Source organism: Larus michahellis, chromosome 11, assembly GCF_964199755.1.
Source record: "Larus michahellis chromosome 11, bLarMic1.1, whole genome shotgun sequence".
NCBI lineage: Eukaryota > Metazoa > Chordata > Aves > Charadriiformes > Laridae > Larus > Larus michahellis.
The window spans coordinates 9,283,314-9,303,568 of record NC_133906.1 but is presented as its reverse complement, the minus strand read 5'-3'; the positions used below and the strand labels follow the sequence as shown (position 1 = coordinate 9,303,568).

Genomic DNA, 20,255 nt, shown 5'->3' with positions numbered 1-20,255 from the left:
CAGATCTTGTCCTAAGGGTGGAAACTCATTTCTAAAACAATTTAGATTAACAGGCAATGGCAGATCACTCCAGGCTTGAATTAAAGGACATCGTGGTGAAGCAGCAGCTTTGCAAATACGAATTTTGAGAGGAAACTGCATGTACCTCAGCCCTGTTGCAGGTGGATGCACGAGACAAAATACAGAGACTCTGCCATAGGGGTGGCAGGGTGGGAATGCTTCTCCCTTTGGTAGGGTTGGGATTTTGTTTTAAGCTTGTAAAGTAATTGCAAAACCCCTAGCATTTGCTTAAGGTGAGGCAGCAACACCAGAAGCAGTGGCTGAAGCTGGAGTTCAGCTTTAGCTCTGCCAACACAGAAGCGTTGAGCCGCAGTAAATCCCTGTCCCTTCGTGTTTTTCCGCTGCAGCAAGTCACGGTGCTGCAGCTCTGGGCAGTGTTGATATCCTGGCTTAAACCAGCCCATTAAACCCAGAATTTGCCTTACAACTCTCAAAATTGACAGTGCTTCCCTGGCAGCCCCTAGGGAGGTGCAGAGACAGGAACGAGAGGTTGAAGAGTTTCCTGACCCCGCTCCCCCCGGCCCACTCCTTCCCTCCCTCCCCACTTTGCAGGACGCTCTGATGCTGCCGGGGTTGGTACGGACCAGACTCGCCTTTTTAAGGAAGCGATGGGGAGAGTCTAAACAGGAGCTGCGAGATGACCCAGACGTAGGGCCTGGCCCTACATGTACCCAGGCTGGCAGCGTGGGAGGTTATGGGGGACCCGTCACCCTGCTGGGAGGGCAGTGATGGCCCTGGGGCCATCCTCACCCACCCAGGAAGGGTCACTGGTGCTCCTGGCCACGGCCAGGTCCCAGTTGTGGGTGCGTGGTTCCTGCTCTGCCCCAGCCAGGATCCTGCACGGGGCTTGGGACAGGCGTGTGCTCGGTGGCAGGGCTCCAGAGCCTGCCCTGCTGCTCTCCAGCCAGCAAATATTTTCTGCTCGGTGCGGTTATCAGCTGATTGGGAGGATGCTGGAAGTATCATTCCTTACTCTGACAGAATTCGTCCTTATTGGAGATGTGTGTGTGTGTGTGTTTGGTTTTTTTTTAGCTTTCTCCTGCACTTGCTATTGCAACATGGTGGGAATGGATGTACCGTAAAAATGAAGTATGTATATAGTTTGCTTTGGGAGCTGTAATCAGTTGAGCTGCTCCTGGGAGGGGTGGGAATGTTTGGCCGAGGAAGGACAGGGCTGTTTTCCTGCTGAGCCGATGGTCCCACAGAGCTCCTTTGGAGCTGTCACCCCATCCCCAGCTCCCTGACGGCTCAGTGATTGTTCCCTACCGTTAGGAGAACAACCCCCCTCCCCAAACCCACACAGTCATCCCTGAAATTTCACTGGGGTGAAGGCTGTTTTAGAAAAGCTGCCGTATGGCTGCGGAGCTCTGGCGTGCCCATGGGGAGCTGCCCCAAGCCCTCTGCCCCCTCGGCATTGGGGTGAGCGCCAGTGGGGACACCCCCAGACACGGGCTGAGAGCGCCGCTCTCCCCTGGGGCAGCTCTGGTGATCGGTCGGATGTGAATTCTCACTTTTTGCCTGTTTCCATAAAGTCCGTAGGAGCATCCCCCTTCTCTTGGAGAGCCCCCTCTGCGCGTGGGGCTGGAGTCAGCCAAAGGCTGAAGGCATTGCAGGTGCACGGGTCCTGCCTTGGGTTGCTGATGGATGAAAACTTCCTGTGGGCTTTGCCAGGGTGCCAGTCGGATCGGCCTGGGAAGCCACAGTGGTTTCCTCAGACACTAACGGTGTTGAGCAGAAAAAGCCCTTATGCTTATCATAGAATTGTTTTGGTTGGAAGAGACCTTTAACATCCTCAAGTGCAACAGTTAACGTAGCACAACCAAGTTACCACTAAACCATGTCCCTCAGCACTACATCTACATGTCTTTAAAATACCTCCAGGGTATCCTGAACCTGCCCCATAGCAGCTGTCCCGGGGCTTTGGGATTGGCGTGAAACAGGCCCGGGATGAAACGATGTTTGAAAAAGGCAGTCCTGCCGGGCAATTCCAGGTGTGACTGGGGAAGCCGCAGTTACTGGTGATTTTGTGCCTGGATCGGTGGCGTGCTGGAGGCAGGGAGAGCCTGACCTAGTTCGGCGGCGTGGGGAGAGGCAGGGCTGGGAACCTCCTGCCAGGCAGATGGAAAATATGTGTGTGCAGCAACGCTGAGCTGAGCTCACCCGGGCTCCCAGACAGCTCTGCCGGAGAACATGTTTGGCAGCACACTTTGTTAAATAAATACACTGCCCGTTCACAGTGAAACAGAGCAGCCCTGAGACTCTGTTCACTTTGTTTCAGCTAGACGTTGCAGGGGAGCGTTACAAGAGACCGTGTCCTGTCTGTGCTGCTTTTTAGCAAGAGCCTCCTGCCGTGGCTGTGGCAGGTTTCACCTTGATCACGGGGAGCCGGTTCGGGCTGCCGTCCGCCTCGGCAGACCCCCACGGGACGCGCGTAGGACTGGGGGTGCCGGTCCGTGCCGTGGATGGGCTGCTGGGGCCTGTTGTGGTGCTTCCTCCTGGGCAGCGAAGCCGTCCTGTCCGTGCATCCCCCGCACCGGCCCAGGGGGTGCTGGGGGCTGCTCCGGGCCACGGCAGTCCCATCCCCTGCCCGCATCCCCCGTGCCCCCAGCACAGCGGGCTATGCCGTCCCATCCTATGGGTAAAGCTGGCCGGGGGAAGGCATGGCTCGTGTGGCAAAGGGAAAGTGCATCACCCAGCACCTACAGGGTAAAAAGTGTAACTGTAGCTCCGCTGTCTCCTACGGGCGCCTAAAGGTGAGGGATGGCCGGCTCCCACCCCGGGATGGCAGGACGGGACTGTGTCCCAGCAAGGAAGGATTTTTCCCTTGTTTGCTTTCTGAGCGCTAACGCGTTCTACCCTTACAGATACCGACTTTGCAACCGAGTAAAATGACTCAGCAGATGCCAAAACAGCTGCAGTTCACACGGGCTGGAGGCAGCCTGAAATACAGCCTGCCGTAGCACTGGGCGATGGCAATGGAAGCGTGCCTCTCCTCAAAGATGAGTGTCGGTGCTTTGGAGGGTTTTTTTTGAGGTACTAATGGGAAGGAAAAAGCGTTTTTCTAGCCGACAGGCCTCCTGGCTTAGCGTGGACTGGTGATTTGAGTAACTTTTATTGCCCTGCCTAAAAGGAGCTTGGAAGTCTGTGAACAATCTTTAGAGAGTGATTGTCCCTCTCCAAAAGCCCCCATAAAAATGAGTCAAATCTCTGTTTAAACTTCAAGGATGCCCTTGAGACCATTAGCTCTGCTTAGGAACTGCAGTCCTAACCCATTAAGATAAAAATAAATAGAGCTTATTTTAGGAAGAGGGAAGCGGGAACCAGCCCAAGCACCAGTGAGCCACCGCGAGCACAGTGCAGATGATGTGTTAAGGTTGGTTTTTTTTCTTTTGTCTCATGCACCTTCTAATTCAAAGTGAAATTCAGCAATCTTTTTCACTTGCCCCAGTTGGCTCCTGCCTAGGTATCTGATAACACAGACAAGAAAAGACTCTTGTGAAAACGCCCTGTATTTCCCAAAGTACTCTAGCCCCCCTTCTGGAGTCTGTGGCATCATCATCAGCAATCGAGTACCTGGGGACATGGGCAGCATTCGCCCAAGCCAGGAAAGCCAGCGACAAATGTCACTCACCCATGTCGTGGTACAGTGCCTCTGTCCTTCAGGGCAAAGCAGCAGCCCCCAGAGACGAGTGAAAAATGACTTCCATCGCGTGCGAACAGTGACAGCCTGTGCAGATAGTAATAGCTACAGATGAAAGCCCCTCTCCTGCTGCTGCTTTCCAAGCAGAGAATTTTGCATTAGAACTGGCTTTTCTGTTCTCAGAGAACTGATAATTTGCTAAAAATGGTCTGTCAGCTATTCCCCGAATATTGAGACAATATTAGTGTATTGTCAGAATATACGGTGGGGCTGTGCTGCCTCTCTGGTGTTAAAACCCACAGCCCAGGGCTTTTCCTTCTGCACGTGCCCAGCATGACTCTTGTTAAAGCAAGGAGGGAGAGCCCAGCAAAGCCAGAAGCCAGCTGAAGGCACCATTTCCCTCCCCCAGCTTAGGTCTCTTGGGCATAACCCCTTCCCAGCCAGGACGTGCAGAGCCAGGAGCCCTGCTGGTGCCAGGGGACTGCTCCGTCACCGTGCTGCTGTCAGAGCCACCGTGCTGCTGCCAGGGCACTTCGTCCTCAGCCCTTGCGCTCCACAGCCGTGTCCCCGATGCACCGCGAGCGTGTGTTCTAGCAGCTTGTGAGTAAAGAGCAGCAATGGGGTAAAACTCTGCTGTGAGGTGGTGTGGGAGCCAGATTTGTAGTTCTTAGCTGTATATTAAAAATCAAGAGCAAATGCGTGTGCAAATGCGCTAAGGAAGTAAATGCATCTGAAAAAAAGGTCCCAGTCTTAAGAGAGGTGGTGGGAGACAGAGAGCAACAGGCCAAGGACTGTGCTTAGATCCAAATGCAGCTGGGTGGAGGCTGTTTCTACAATGCCTTGGAATTACTGGGCTTACTTTTAAGATTTTGTAGCTTAGAAATTTCGGGTTTGCTCATGTGTCCACTGAGCAAGGTTTTCTTGGGCAAAGTGAATTTTTTCTCTGTTCCCCTGAGGTCTGAGATGCGTTTTGCAGAAGCAAAAATAGTCACTATCTACTACCCTGGTGGGTTTCTGGTTGGGTCAGCTAAGAGATGTGAACAAATTTGCTTCATGTAGAATAACTAGTTTGTTAGAATGATATCTCTGTCTGTCTCTCTGCTGCACCCGGCACAATGGATGCGAACAGGAGTGCTGACAGAACGACGACGAGTTGCCTGCACGTGGTTCAGGCCACGGTGCTTTGGCCTGAATGGAGTAATTAAAGTTATCCCCAGAAGTGGTGTGGAGATCTGCTGTTACTGGGTTGCACTAGGCACTAGCAGGCGCAGAAAATCCTCTCTCCTGTTGTTTTTCCTTTTTCCTAAAAGCTGAACTCTGTTTCATCCGTAACTAATTGCTATCATTCCTGCTTTTTTCTGATCCCTCAACAGCCTAAAACAATTATGCTTGCATAGAACAGTGCATCGCTTTCATTAACCCACTCAGGAAAGCCATAAAGATCCAATTACAAAGAAATGTGGAGACAGTAAAAGAACTACCTTCTGGCAGGGCTTGAAAGATAACGCAGAATGCTGAACTTTTCAACAAAAAAATAAAGGATAATGTTTTAATCTACGTTTTAAAAATGCAAATGTCTTCACGTCAGCAGGCTAGTGCACAGTTTGCAGACAGAGTACACTGCAGACAACCAGCACTCAACAGGATGAAAAAAGAGGCAATTGAAGCAATTGGTGAAAAGGGAATTGAGAAAGTAATTTTTGAGCTTTGCTGACGGCAAGATGGAGCTAAAGCCACCCTGGCTGTGCTGGGAGGGGCTGCCTCGGATCGTGATTTGAGAATTTGACTAGTCTGTGTTACCAGGCCAAGGAATTTCCTCCGGCCTTGCTTCCGTCTTTGTGCGTGCAAGAAACGGGAGTTCCCAACCCCAGCTGCCTCTGCTAGAGTACGCTCGTTTCCATTGTTTTGTTCATTTGTGTCCAAGCTAGCCTACAAACTGGTTTCACACTCATCAGAGAAAGGAAAAATTCTTCTTGTGCAATAGGAAGCTGTCTTTGGAGATGCACAGTCATATTGCATGCCAAATCCAAGGGAAGCAGATGGAGGAAAAGTAATCCTCATGATCGGATCCACAGTGTTCTTTAACATTTAACCTTTATGATATAAATAGGACACGTTTTAAGCTCTATTTGTCCTTTAACTGTTGAGACTCAGGATCTACTCTGCATCATTCACAAGCTCAAGGAACCGTATTTTCAATAAAACACTACTAATTGCTTTTTCCCCTGGAGCTGCCTTTCTGCTTCACCGGAAACCGGCCCATCTTCCCCACAGGCTCTCTCCTGGCAGAGCGAGACAGGGCACGTCGGAAAGTAAGTTACAGTCACGTCTTCCAGTACTGAAAAGAAAATCCATCCACAAGTGTGCTTTAGGTGGAATTCAGCATGTTTATTCGTAATAAACGTATCTCTCTGTAGCACTGAACACGTTATACTGGCTTCTAAAATACATGCACCTCTCCATCTGTCTCCATTTTTCTCTTGAATGGAAGAATGCTACTCCCCAAACAAGTTTAAATCTTCTTTGAAGCCTGAACTTTACAGGCTGCCTAGACTGATGAATTATTTGTTTATTCTAAGTTGCTCTTTTTCAGTGTTATTTCTGAGTTGCAAGTCTCTAGCTACTTTTAGAAAGGTATCTAAATAGCTCAAGGAAACGGTAACACGGACCCTTCTCACATCTCATCTTCCCTCAGACTGAACTGGGCGCTGACTACAAGAGCTCCGGTTGGTATCTCTGCAGCTGGAGGTATGCTGGCCAGGGCTCCGGTGGTTACAGCCCGAGACGAATAACAGTTTATAGTTCAGCTAGTTCAGAAAAATCATCCAAGGATGGTCTGCATTCAGGTCCTACCAGAGGATCTCTGGAACCCGGTAAATACTCAACCTAAAATTTTGATTATCAACGAGAATATCACGGATAGTTTTAATATAGAACTACATTGCAGACTAATGCAGAATGTCCAGTATTAGCATTTCTGTATGCTAAGTAAAATACTCAGTCCTCAAAGTGGCTGTGAAATCATGCACGTGATACTTAAATGTATATTTATTGTATGTAATTACTTATGGAAAAGAGCAGTTTTCCCTTGAAATTATCCATAACCTAGAAAGGTCAAAACATGAGCTAATGTGGAAACCCAGAATGTGAGTCACTAGTATAGCAGAGGGAAAATTATATTCCTAATATTTTCCCCCCTCTGACTGTCTAAATACACATTGTTTGTGAAGACATAAAAGCGATTTCTGCAAAAGCTGATTTCTACTTTTAAAAGTTTCTCCTTCCTGGTACTTGGTTGTATTAACAATTCCACCCCCAGATCTTTGATCTCACTACTTAGTTATATTTTTTGCAAGTGCTAGGAGGATTTTAAAATCAAGTTTTATAAGTTTGACTGCAGACTTTTATTTTATTAGTCTTACAAAATAAAGTCTGCATTCAGAATTAGTATTTCTGTAATAAAATTAAAGGGGAAGCAGACTTGGAGAAAACCTAATAAAAGAAAGGAAACCAGCTTTACAGGTGGAAAGGACAGGTACATCACATTGCAGGCATAACATACTGTTTCACTTGCTTCCAGTAACTTTAACTTCCTTCATTGTTTACAAAGTGGAAATTGTAATCAGGTTCTTAATTTTAAAATAAAAAGCCAGGATTATGGTGTCTTCCTGTCCTACCAATAATATGACCACATTAAATGTGGTTATAAAAGCCATGTTTAATAAGACAGTTTAAGTCATAACAGAAACAATTCTCAAGTCTTCCAACATTGAAGTTGTGCTGTGAAGTTTTTCACCCATTACTTCAACTTTTGATAGTTAAAGGGGAAAACTCCCAGTTTAAGGACTACTATTGCCAAACACAAAGCAGATGCTGCTTCACATTCTCACAAGGTACTAGAGCCTGGCACTGGGTATTACACCGCGTAACAGGACTCTGGAAGTTATCAGGGTAAGATGAATACTGTTATCAAACAGCAAACCAAAGAACTCCGATCTTTGCAACTGAAATTGCAGAAACAGAACTTAGATGCTCTACAGTCGGCTTCTCCTAACCTCTTCATTAAAAAGGCTAGATAGCATTTAAGACCTTTATATTAATTTAAACAAAATTGTACAAAGCAATCAATTTTTACACTTCCAAAATATTTACTACAAAGTGATCAAGAAAGAAACTATTTTCCTTTTAAAGCCATGACAGGCAACTCCCTTTACAAATAAGAGGCTGCAGGAGCTGGATCAAATTGTTATTTAAACAATTTTTGTTCTGCAGACACCTGCTGAACATTTCTTCTGAGTAGTCAGTTTTACTGAATGTATCATGACTTTATGTGTGTATTAGTTGGCCAAACAAACCTAGAATTCCAGCCAATATCAGATCTTTTCTCTTCCAATAAAGAATTTTCAGAGTAGGTATATGTATTTTATATATACATATAATTTTTTATATATATGTGTATATATATACATTTGTGACTGTATATATATACATATGTATATAAAATTGCTGTAGGTATTGGACTGCTTACGTCTGCTGAAAGAAATTTTCACCAACTTCTTTGATGCAAAAAAAGGTGTCTGCTATTTCTGGCACTTCCCCACGTGGAAGGTAAGCAAGTGCCTACAGAGTTGTAAACAAGTATGAAAAAGAGAGTCTCGTGTATTGGAATGATTTTCACTGCAACTACTGTCCAAGAAAAGAGGCCATGGGATCATCAGGTCTCTGCCGTTTCATTCTATAGGCTTCCATTTCCTCTTCTGTTGGCTCCCTGGTTTCATAGAGGCTGTTGTATGGTCTCTTCCTCTCATCTAACTGCATGATTTCTTTAACGTGGAGAAGACGAGCCTCTTCTGCGTTTAGTGCCTGAAGTGAAAGCAAAGGAAAAAAACCCCACAATGAAAGCTAAGCGAAAGAACGAACGCAAGTTTGTATTAGATTCTAGTCCAAGCAGCAGGTAGAACGGTGGGATAAGCAGTGCGCATCTGTCTGGCCCACCCACAGCACACTTCAGTTAATGCATACTTTTTAGTGTTTAACATAAAATGATGGTAAAATGATATTTAGCAAACAAGATACTTTAATCTCTTTCCAGTTGCCCAAATCAAGTAAGAAACTCCTTAGCTTTACCTAAAATGTAACCATGATCCAGCAAGTACAAATGCAGATAAGGAAGCATGTGGTCTTATGGGTTTGAGTTTGTTGGGTTTTTGTTTTTGTTTTTTTTTTCTTTTTTTTTTTTCTTTTTTTCAGTCAGGGTGCATTTTTTTTTTTCCAAATGTTTCTGGAAACACATTATCCCATTCCTCAAACTACTTATGTTGCTCCTCCTTGCTACTGAAAAGAAGCTTCATTTGTACATTGCTTTGATTAACCAGAGTTTAAGATTAGTTTCACGCCGTGACTGCCCAGATGCAGCCGCTGTGCTTGCGGCAGGGCTGTTGAGCAGCAGTCAGTAGATAGCTTGGTAGATGGATTTATTGCATCAACTGTAAGACTGGGCCCAAGTCTGGGATAAAAAGTGCTAAGTTAAGCTTTGACAGGGCCTTTGATCTCTCCATCTTTTACCCAAATCATTGTGTTCTGCAATGTCTTTTATAGATCTACAGCTCTAATAGGTGCCTAGAAAGGAAATGTTCTAAATCTTCCAAAACTAAGTATTTATTGCACGTTTGCCTGAAAACCTGGGAATGTACTTTAGAACATCTAACAGCATTTTAAATTTGCTTTAACTCAAAATTAGCATCAAAGAGCATCCCACAGAACACCACAAGAACTGTGTTACAGGCTTCATAAAACTGACATCATTGTAAAATATATTTCCCAATCTTTTCGCCACAAAACCACTGAAGAATGCAGTGCACCTTTTTAAGTTTTTCTTGCTTCTTTTTCTCTTCACCCTCGCTATCTGAATTTGAGCTCTTCTTGTGCTTCTTCTTTTTCTTCTCTTTCTGTTTCTCTTGGTGAATCTGTAAGGTGGAAAACCAGCTGCTGTTAAGATTCAACTTGCAAACATTACTAATGTTCAAGCCATTAAATCCCAAGCATCTATTAATGCTCTTTTAGAGCTTAGTTTTCAATAGAGATGTTAATGATCTAATAATGCAGCCTAATAATTTTCAGACTCATTATGACTTACAGAATTTTGTAGTTATATATATGTTTCCATCTCTTAAGATGCTGAGGAAAAATATCTGCTTTCCTGAGAAAGCAAAACAGCCTACCTCCATCAGTGTTTTGGGTTTTGTCATTTGTTCTTCCTCCCTGGGCTGCTCTTCCAGTAAGCTTGCTTCGCTATTCTATATAATAGACAAGAGGAAGGATACCCATTTACTAAGCACATTTGAAAGGGGAAGGACCAAAAAAAACCACCCCAAACAAACCACAACAACCAAACCTCCCCCCTGGCCCCTGCAAAAGCAAAACTGCCTAAAACTTAGGTAGGAAGATGAATGTTTTTTAGCTCTTTCCAAGTGACTAAATAAGACAATACTTACAACAATTTCTTTCCCAGCTTCTCCTGTACAGTATGAGTACTTGACAAACGAGTGGCAGCATTTGTAACCCCACTTGCCTTCTTTCCAATATGAACCCCAAATGCACTGCAAGAGAAGACACCATAACGGTTATGTCCACAATGATACTCCTGTAAGACGCAGGCTGCAATTCATTCTTGAGGTTATATCCTGATAAGTAAATTATTCAAACAATCCAGAAGGGAAAGTTATGAAAATACTTTTGCTATTTCACATTAGCCTTACAAGTACAGTTTCAAAAAGAGAAATGCAACAGGATGCGGTCAACTTGTATTAAAAATCAAAGAGAAATACAATAACTTCCCCTTCAGTTTAAGATTGCCATCACAACTCCTCAAATTCACATTGCAACCATGACAACTTGAAATTCGTCCTTAATAGAAAAGGGAGAGAGTCACATTTGAAAGAGGAGAAATTTATTTACTGTATTAATTATATTGTACTGTATCCTACCGTACCTCATTCCCTTCCAGTGGGAAGGAATCTAATTTTTTTTTATAATTTTTACATAAGCTAGGGCTTACTGTATGGTTGTTGATCTTTACATCCTCTTCATATTTAGAGCAAGCAATAGCTTTCTCTTGTCCTTTGATGACTGTTCCATGTCTAGAGTACTCCACGTAATCTTCTGTTTGAGCTAACAGCAGTTCAGCTGGTGGGGCATCCAGATGTTCTTGTCCTCCATACTAAAATGCACACAGAAATGACATATAATAGTTTTGCAAAAAACCCCACCTTTTTTAAGCATACACTTAAAAATCTTCACTTTCAGTACCTTCTGAAGAAGACACACAAGAAGTGGATAGAAACAGTTTAGTGAATACTTAAGAGAAAAACATCTCCTATAGCCACTGTGGTGTTTTTTGGTGGTGGTTTGCTGGGGTTTTATTTTGTTTGTTTGTTTTGGGGTGGGTTTTTTAAATGCCTGAAGGGTTACAACAGTGATATTCTTCACTCAAAACAGGAAAACTTTTCAGGTCAAACCAAGAGGCTGTGGTATAACCACAGCAGTACATCATGTTCCCTTCCAAACTTGAATGTTGAGAAGGTTAGAATGGATTATCTAGTTCTTTATCAGTTGTCCAAGAAACCAGTAGCAAAATATAAAATAAATATTTATCTAGAAGACTGCAACCAAAATTCAAGCTGAAGATTCTGCTTTTCGCATTTAAGAGAAAAGAAAAATTTAAAAATAGTTTTGGGAGACAGTTACTTGGGTATTTTATAACAGATACCACTTTTAAAGAGCAGAAGGATTTTTTCAACCACTTGTATTATTTAAAAAAAATAAATCTAAATGTCCACTCCTCCATACATACTTTTTCACTGAAAAAATTCTGACAGTTAACAGAACTCCCAAAAATCCAAAGAAACACCAGCAGATCTCCAAAGGTTCCTATATTAAATAACATAATGAATCCAATTGATGTGATAGTGTGTATAGATATAAAAATCTTTGTATGAATCTAAACTGCTGAGAACAGCTGATGCATTTTCACATAGCACTAGTAACCCAGACTTCAAACTCAACAGAATTCTTATTCATTAAAACCAAATGTCTGTTACCTTCTCTAGGATGCTTTCTTTCTGCTGTGCCTTGAAATCTTCTTTTTTCACTTTGAAAGATTTATAAAGTAGCTCTAATTTTGTAGGATCTGCTTGAAGATGAACTTCAGAGCCTTTGTCGTAAGCCTCCCAAGCAAACACTGTGTACACAAGAGGTTTCACTCAATATTTATTCTAAAACTGACACATGCATTCAAATTACAATCTTTAATTCTGTAGTAATTTGGAAAAAAGCCTCAATCTAAAAAGATTAATTTCTCTTTTGCAAGAAAGAAGCATTATTAACTTAAGTCTTTTAAGACCATTTCCTTAAAGAAAAAAACCAACAAAACCAACAAAAAACCCAAAACCCACTTACACTGAGTCTGTGCCATTGAAATGGTATCTCCAGTGTAGCGAACAAAGTTGTCACCTGCGTAACCAACTCTGCAGAAAAGAACAGTATGATTCTTAGCATTCAAGTAATGTGACTTCCATTTAAACACAATCATAGAACATCAACAGGAAAGTAAAACTTCTTCTTTGTGCCCTGAGAGTTAAGAATAGAGGGAGAGGAAGGGGCATTCAACTCAATACATGAAATGAAAGTCTAGGAGCCCCCTGGACTCATGAAAGTATTAGACAGCAACTCAGAACACTTGATGTCTGTGTTTATACAGGAACATCTTATGACACAGACCTGGAGTTTTGTCTGGGATACCAAGCACTATGAGTAAAGCTTGTATCTAACTGCAAAATAAATACGCATGAATGGTAAGCGATATTCTAGCGTAGTGACTCTCAGCTTTTGGATTTATGAATCTCTCCTCCCACCCAGACCCAGTGTATTTTACTGGATTAAAGCCTGGTAATAGCTTTAGTGGTCTCAGTTACCTTTTGCACGCCCCTTAAGGAGATTCACAATGAGTACACGAAACACAGGTTGAAAATCAAATAATGTTAACAATCCAATTTCCCACTGTGAAAAGTTTAGAGTCTGCATTGCTGTGGCAGAAACACAGATTCAACAAAGGTCAAAGTATGACTCTGGAGAGAACTGAAAGCATCTGCATTTAAAAAAAAAAGAACTGACTGGCATTATTCTAGCTGGGGGCAAGGAGAGGTAGAAAGACCATTATTTGCTAGCATTTAGCCACTGCCATTATATTTCAGGCAGTGAGCTAATCCAATTACTGTACTCTAAATAAATGTTTCTGCTCACAGCCTGTCTACTCTGTATGTCCACAGCCCCACGCAGGTCACAGCAGGGTCACAGCTCAAGTGCTTGACTCGGGTTTTAAGTGAGACAGGCCTATGTGCAGCCAAAAGCCAGCCTATGGCATTCTTTAATTAAGTTGCCTATCTAGAAAACACCAAAGCTTTCAGACCTTTTCTGTACAGACTCCATTAATATAAGAGGAGCTTTGGCTCCTAATCGGGCATTTAGTTAGGTACCACAGATACTGCATGCTGAATGCCTCCCAACAAACAAGAGATGAAGTTTAAGATTTGGTTACTGAAATACTTTACATAATCATCATTATTGTTCACAGATATCACCTCTAAATACCGCAGAGTGTTCTAATCGTTGTACAGATCATTATATTAAACAGTGCTCCACATATCCCTGAAGATTAAGGGCCAGTCTTACTAAAATACCACTTTCATATACTAAACCAAAAAGTGCTGTTAAATAAAACAATTTTTCCCATGTTTACTACTACTTCTATCCGTAACTGACTAGAGATTCATTAGTAAAAGGATATACAGATAAAAGAAAATATAAGACTATTAATCTCATTTTTAACAAAGTTTTTAACAAGCATGACACTGTTTTAACTTACTCATCTGGATTCTTGCCTGTATTGGCATATGGGTTCTCCCTCATTGCTCTTGTTTTGGGATCATAATAAGCAGAGTTTGGATCTAGATTCCTCAAGTACTAGGGAAAGAAAACAGTATACAAGACATTAAATATTTATTATTTCAAAAGAACTGAAGTTACTACTATATCCCCCAGCCTAGACATTTTAAAAAGGTGTATCTGTGTAAAAGGATGACCTTAAAGTCACAATGTGAGCAGGAATAGAACTGAGAACTGACCTTAATCTCCCAACCCCAAGACCCATATGCAAACTCATTAATAATTAAGCATAGAATTTTTTGAAATTAACTCTCATGAATACAAAAGAACATCTGTAAAGAATTCTTTACTCACTTTTGCAATATCTTCCCGGATACGTAAATTTCGAACTGTGATACGTCTTTTGGAGTCAAAGTTCTGCCCAGGCATATCAATGTCATCTGCATATTTATCTTCGTCTTCATCTTCACTGTTATGATCTCTTTCCTGAGGAGAGATGGGAAACTTGTAAATAGAAGAGGACATTCATTCTAGAGACAAGTAGGAGAATCTGATTTTAGTGGTTTCATTAAAAATTCTGCAGTCCTGTAGTTAAAAGTTAGCATCATATACTTAGGCTTAAGTGTGCAGTCATGCTAGTAACGTGCTAATCTAACATTCAACAGTTTTCAGAAATACTCTTGTTAAAGGATTTCCACTTCCTTGTATGGAAAGAGCTACAAAAACATAACTGTGATGGTATTAAGAAAACAGTTATCTTGGGCAAAATATACCATATATTAAAAACTAGTTATTTGCTTGCATCTTTAAGGTTTGACAACACATAGGAGTTAAAAGCAAAATCCCCTCTATGAAATCCAACAATCTCTGCCCAAATGAACAGGCAGCCAGTGGCATGAACCCAACATGGAAACCCTTACGCTACTCCTGTTTCACTAACTACAGGTATTTTTTCTGCCCGTGGTGTGATGCAGTGGGTAATCATCTTACTGTCTGTGAATTTGGTTCCTCTTCTCCCCACTGGTGTCTTGGGGAGTTCTGCAGCAAACAAAGAGCACATCAGCGGAGAAGACAAGACAGTGGACAGAGGAAAGATGTCAGGGAGATAAAGAGCAATCGAAGCAGAGCTTTGATGCAAAATACAATTTATCCATGGCACAAAATGCACAAAGACTGTTATATTTTGAATGTTCTAGTAAAGAGCTTAGAAGCGTCTCTATTACAGACACATGTTGGAGACCTTTTCACCCAACTAACTTTCCAAGCCTTTGCAAGAATGGCAAATTCTAGAACTGTCACTGTTATTTAGAGCCTGCTACGCTTTTGAACACTAATGTTTTAGACTAGAATATTTCATATCATACAAATATAACCAAGATTCAACTCTGAAAGCTTAAAAAAAAATAATTAAGAAGATATGCCTATGCAAGTATTGAGTTAGGACTGACAGGAATACTGAGCATGAATCAGAAGCCATAATTTGGAGCAACAGAGCCAGAATTTATTTTTTAACCTGCTTAGCCTCTAACTTGAGAAAACTTGCAGCAGTGAAGATGGAAACAACTGCAAGTCCTGGAAGACTGACCAGCAAATCGGCCAGCACTGACGATGTAAATTGGCATCGGTCTTTGTCCTCTCCATGAGAGAGGTCTTATATTTCAAACATGCTTTTCTTCTTTCAGCTCCACTTTGTAAGGACTAAGTACATGAAGCCAACAACGTTGCCCTGTGGTGAGAACAGGCATCAAAAAGAGAAAGAATCTTGTCTATCGTCAAAGTCAGAACGCTGTAGTTTGTGCTGGGTTGGAGATTAAGCTCACTCTGCCATCTAGTGACAAAATGCAACGTGACAACCTCTGGAAAACCGAGGCCCAACCGTATGTAGTCTTTTGCTTGGTGTTTTCTCCCTTACCACATTGATTAAAAAAAACCTACTTCTGACCAGTAACAGTCTCTACTTTTTCCCCATTTTATAAACTTAGAATATTCTAAGAAATGCCTTTTAAATTCAGAATTTTATAAGAGGATCTTGTAGTAGTGGAAGATGCAAACTCTGCAGAGTTATAAGCCAGAGAGAAATACACATGCTCACTCAGCCTGCAAATAACCAGAGACACTGCAAATAGTCATAGCAATGACTGAAGAAGACACAAGTTCTAAGACAAAGAAAATACATTCCTATTCCAATTTATACTAAGCATTACTAAAACAATCCACAGTCACGTGACAGTCATTACCTCAACATTAGTCAGACGTAACAATCTTTAAATACAAAAAGCAATTCAGTACATAAACAAAACTATTACATGGAAAACAAGTTTTTCTGAACGAAAAATCCATATTGTTAATTTTAGCAAGAATAATAATCACAGAGAATTTTTGCCCATAAAGGGAAAACAAAGCCACTCTCATTTGAAGGAAGATACTTCAAATTCTTGAACGTTAACACAGAATATCCTGGTGCTAGGAAAATCTTTAAATTACTGAAGGGCATAAAAAACAATAGCAAACCCTGTATAGACAATAAAAGCATCAAAGAGCAGGAATAACCTGTTGCGTTTTTATTCAGCCTCAACAAAAATAAATTAGGGTTTAGTTCACTTACCACTTGCTCCAGCTTTCCTGATGCCAGCTCTTCCTGAAGCTTCTGGGCTTTCAGTGTACGTTTGGCCTGCGTATTATGAAAATGCATTTGTTTTAATATTTCTTTTAAATAGCAAGTGTGTAGTAATACTTATCATAAGCAGCTCTTGTGACTGTTGTCATTTAAAACGTACTCCTTATTACAAAAAAATTAGATTTTAATTCTCTGGGTGCTGGTAAAAATCAGCAGCCCAAAGCTTCTCTCCTCTACTCCTATGCTTAACCATATTGTTTTTTGAGCTTCATGGAAAGGAAGCTATATATACGTTAACCATTTTAGTATTTTATGTTATACTGTTAAAATAAAATAGTTTACTATTTTCATTTTAACTTACAAAGCTACACCATTACTACGTGCATCCTAATTTAAGAAAGAGATAGCTTATTTTAGTTCAATAGTGTTTAAGAACAAACATATTCTATTATTGTGTCCTCATAATCTAGTTAGGAACTTCACTGCTTAAGGTACTTCACGACTAATACTTCAAGAATGTTTCATCCCGGAAGCACCAAAGTCTACCATCTAGAGTGAGATTCTAAAGCAGCATGTAGTGAATTTTTGTATTTGTTTTACATCATAGAACCACCGAATAGTTGATGTTGGAGGAACCTCTGGAGGCCACCAAGGACAACCCCCCTGCTCAAAGCCGGCTTGCCTACAACAGGTTGCCCAGGACCGCGTCCATGCGGGTATTGTTTACTCCAAGAATGGAGACTCCCCAGCCTTATTGGGCAAGCTGTTCCACTGTTTGATCACCCGCACGGTAGAACTTTTTTTTTTTCTTATGTTTAAATAGAATTGTTTGTATTTCAATTTGCACCTACTGCTTCTTGTTCTGTCACTAGATATTACTGAGAAGAGTCCGGCTGCCTTTAAACTCTTTCATTAGATATTTATACACACTGATTAGATCGCATTTAGCATTAGCTTTCCTATGCACTATAGGAAAATATTGAGGACCAGGCACCGAAGGGAGTTAGTTAGACGCTTAACCACCTTTTGGAACTGGCCTAACATCCAGCCAAGGTAGTGAACTATTTTTTTCTTCGTCTAAAAAGCTATTAAGCGTCCACATTGATTTGGTGCAAACAGAAAGTAGGTTAACCGCAACAGCAAGGTGCCAATCTGCACGGCGACAAGTACAAACAGTCCACTGCTTCATCATGGTAATGAAAAGGATTCATAAGTAAAAAAACTTCCTCTCAGCCAAGCCATAACACTGAAGCTTTCCCCAGTAAACCATAGCACCTACATACCAAATCAACCTTGGAATATTCCTCTACAATCTTCATGTGCTCTTCTGGGTTATAACCATTCCAACGATCTCGCTTTCCATCATAATCAAACATCAGTTGAGGCTGCACATGTTCATCTGGTGCAATGTTCATGCCTGTGTATTTTGCTCCAACTTTCCTGGGTCTCTGAAAGGAAAAAAAAAAAAAAAAAAAAAGAGAAAAGTCTGGATCAGTCCATTAGACTAAAATATATGTTACTCACTCAGATATCCCTTTAAAGACAGTTTCAATCAAGTTCTTCTACAGCCCTATTCAGCACTATAAGCCTGTGAATTGTAAATAAACACAAGTAGTTAATTTCTGTATTTTAAAGTAGTGCAACTGACTCCAAACCTGATGAATTTCTAACTCTATTTTCCACAATTAAGAAAGCAATTAAAGCACAATTTCTGTGTATGGTTTCTAGCTGACATGAAACAAAGACAGGCACAGCAGCACTTGAGTTAATGCAAATTAACATGAAGAGCTAAACATTTTCACCTATTATTGCAGTGCTTATCACAAATAGAACTGGTGAGCAAAACCCTGAATAGTAGCATTTTTCCCCTTCATTTTTCCTACATAACAATTTCTTTACAAATTTTCAAGCCACCTTTCAATACTTGTAACATTTTTCAAAACTAGTGATCTTTATTTTTTCTAAAGCTAGCTATTTTTCACCAAGATGAGAATTCACATTGTTTTCAAAACCATTAAAACATCAACAAAAGTCAAGTTTACCTCCATACAGTCTTTCTTTTTGTGTGTCAGTGCACCACAGTTCTCACAAGCTCCTTTGCGATATCTAGTTGCTATAGCGTGCTAAACAACAAAAAAAAGAGTGTTGTACATACTTGTGGCAAGATTCATATACGTGTTCCAATAATTAATTTATTTTTTCAATGAAACTAAAGTGTGCACAGTCTACCCAAACCCAGAACACATATTTTGATTATTACCAAACACTGCAACTCGCCTGATGAATAAGAATTCCCAGCTCCTCTCCCTCTCAAAAACATGTAACCAGAGTTATGTCTTTATAGGGAGTCAATGTATCTTTTCTTATTTCCTCACAAAATCAAACCAAGTCTTTATTTTATGACAAAAATATTTTGCATACCTCTTGAACGCCTCGTTTGTACCAATCTCCAGAGGAGCTATACTGTTTCTGCTTCTCTGGCTGAGGTCTCTGATGCTTTAGTGTAGGTCTTTTAGAGGGATCTATGTACCATGGTACTGAGGATATGTACTGAGGAATATGAGGATTAATATCTCTGTAAAAGATGTTGTGTAGTAAGTAGAGGGCATATGGAAAAAAAACCACAACTTAGCCTAATAAATAACTCCCACATTAAAGTTCAGTGCTTTAGGAGTGACAATAAAATAATCAAGTTGTTAAAATGCATTGCAAAATAAGCTCTAATTTAACTAGAAAAACACCAACTTTCATTGCAATTTTGTTGCCATCTAATTCACCTAAAATCCTGTCTCCAAATCAAACACCTTATTCTATACAATGTTACAAGGCACAAAAAGAGGAACATTTCTCAGAAACAAGGAGCCTTGTAGAAGCAAGAGAGAAGGAACAGATAAAGTAGGCAGTGAAGTTCCCCAGCACTATATTTTGGTCACTTTTAAAATACCACTTGTAACTAGCCTCACAGATTGGACTTTTCAGCAACACTGTCAGCAGACTGCAGTAGATAAACACTGAACCTACACTTTTTTTGAAAATATCTGTTTCCTGAGGGTGACTGTAATATTAAAAGCAAATTCACAAAGTTCAACTATTTACTTCCACAATGACTAACGTAGAAATCATGTACCACCCTCATGATTATTCTGTAATCACAACAGGAAATAAGACATTTTAAGCAATAGCTTTAGAATAACCATAGCTTTAATAAAACTTACTTTCCTTCTTCATCCACTTCAGCAGGTGCATTTCCTAGTTTTCTTTGTTCTTCTAATTCCTTCTTTTTCCTCCAGTCTTCCCTTGTCATCTTCTTTGGTTCCTCCAGGCTCACATCATTTGATCCTCCTGAAGAAGTGGCGTTCATTACCGTCCCTGATGCCATTTTGCTTTTTCCCTTTATATCAGAAAAAGGAAAGTCCTACAGATCAATTCCATTTGACAGCACAGTTCTTCAATGTGGTTTTGTATCATCCAGTTAAACCTGTAACCCTGTACTATGCTTTTCACAAATAAAAGTACCAGTACTGAAAATAAAATTATCTTATTAATGTTTCACTTCTCTAATTCAATACACAATGCAGAGAAACAACAGCAGCTCTGCACACAGCCTCAGGACACGCACTATCGGGCCTTCCCCGCCGCGGGAAGGGGGACACGGACTCACCTACGGCCGCAGGGGCGGGCAGGGTCCGCGGACAGGCCGGGGCTGACGGAAAAGGCCGGGGCTGACGGAAAAGCCCGCGGACAGGCCGGGGCCTGCGCAACACGCACACCTGGGCCTACGCGTACCTCCAAGGCGGGGCAGGACAGAGACTGCGGGGAAGCACCCGGCCAGGGCCCAGGCCCCGAGAACACGGGTACTCCCTCGGGGCTCAAAGCAGCCACCCGCCGCCCTCCCGGCCACCCCTCGCCGCCGCCGCCTCCCGTGTTTACCGGCTAGGCCGCACCGCAGCCCCACAATGCACCGTGGCCACGCCCCGGCAAGGCCCAGCCACTACC

The 20,255-nt window shown here is 41.8% G+C and overlaps 1 protein-coding gene and 1 long non-coding RNA gene across 5 annotated transcripts in view; one reads left to right on the top strand and one right to left on the bottom strand.

Annotated features, from left to right (window-relative positions):
* The window catches only part of LOC141749706 (uncharacterized), a 17,918-nt gene extending 819 nt beyond the window's left edge, over positions 1-17,099 (top strand). Inside the window, exons 2-3 of the long non-coding RNA XR_012589466.1 lie at positions 15,325-15,519; positions 16,867-17,099. This is a non-coding gene — a long non-coding RNA (uncharacterized LOC141749706). The remainder of the gene's footprint in view (positions 1-15,324; positions 15,520-16,866) is intronic.
* On the bottom strand, positions 8,233-20,255 carry SLU7 (SLU7 homolog, splicing factor). 4 transcript variants are annotated; one of them, XM_074603644.1, is made up of 16 exons: positions 20,190-20,255; positions 19,475-19,650; positions 18,681-18,834; positions 18,302-18,382; positions 17,543-17,707; positions 16,248-16,313; positions 14,633-14,680; positions 13,997-14,128; positions 13,623-13,720; positions 12,158-12,225; positions 11,800-11,939; positions 10,758-10,919; positions 10,195-10,299; positions 9,922-9,996; positions 9,562-9,666; positions 8,233-8,563 (listed from the first exon to the last, which is right to left on the bottom strand). In XM_074603644.1, the coding sequence occupies exons 2-16, from the start codon at positions 19,636-19,638 to the stop codon at positions 8,384-8,386; spliced, it is 1,743 nt and encodes a 580-aa protein (XP_074459745.1). In that variant the 5' UTR covers positions 19,639-19,650; positions 20,190-20,255; the 3' UTR covers positions 8,233-8,383. The 4 variants fall into 4 exon arrangements, with proteins under 4 accessions (XP_074459745.1, XP_074459744.1, XP_074459746.1 ...); XM_074603643.1 differs by having other exon boundaries at positions 19,921-20,254; XM_074603645.1 differs by lacking the exon at positions 14,633-14,680 and having other exon boundaries at positions 19,921-20,254.

What these genes read in the sequence shown, in the direction of transcription:
- SLU7 (XM_074603644.1), bottom strand. Translation starts at nt 19,638, where the DNA reads ATGGCATCAGGGACGGTAATGAACGCCACTTCTTCAGGAGGATCAAAT. An exon ending in AAAAGAAAGACTGTATGGAG is followed by an intron (nt 17,708 to 18,301) that starts GTAAACTTGACT and finishes TTTTCCTTTCAG; the next exon opens with AGACCCAGGAAAGTTGGAGC. An exon ending in AATATTCCAAGGTTGATTTG is followed by an intron (nt 16,314 to 17,542) that starts GTATGTAGGTGC and finishes CATAATACGCAG; the next exon opens with GCCAAACGTACACTGAAAGC.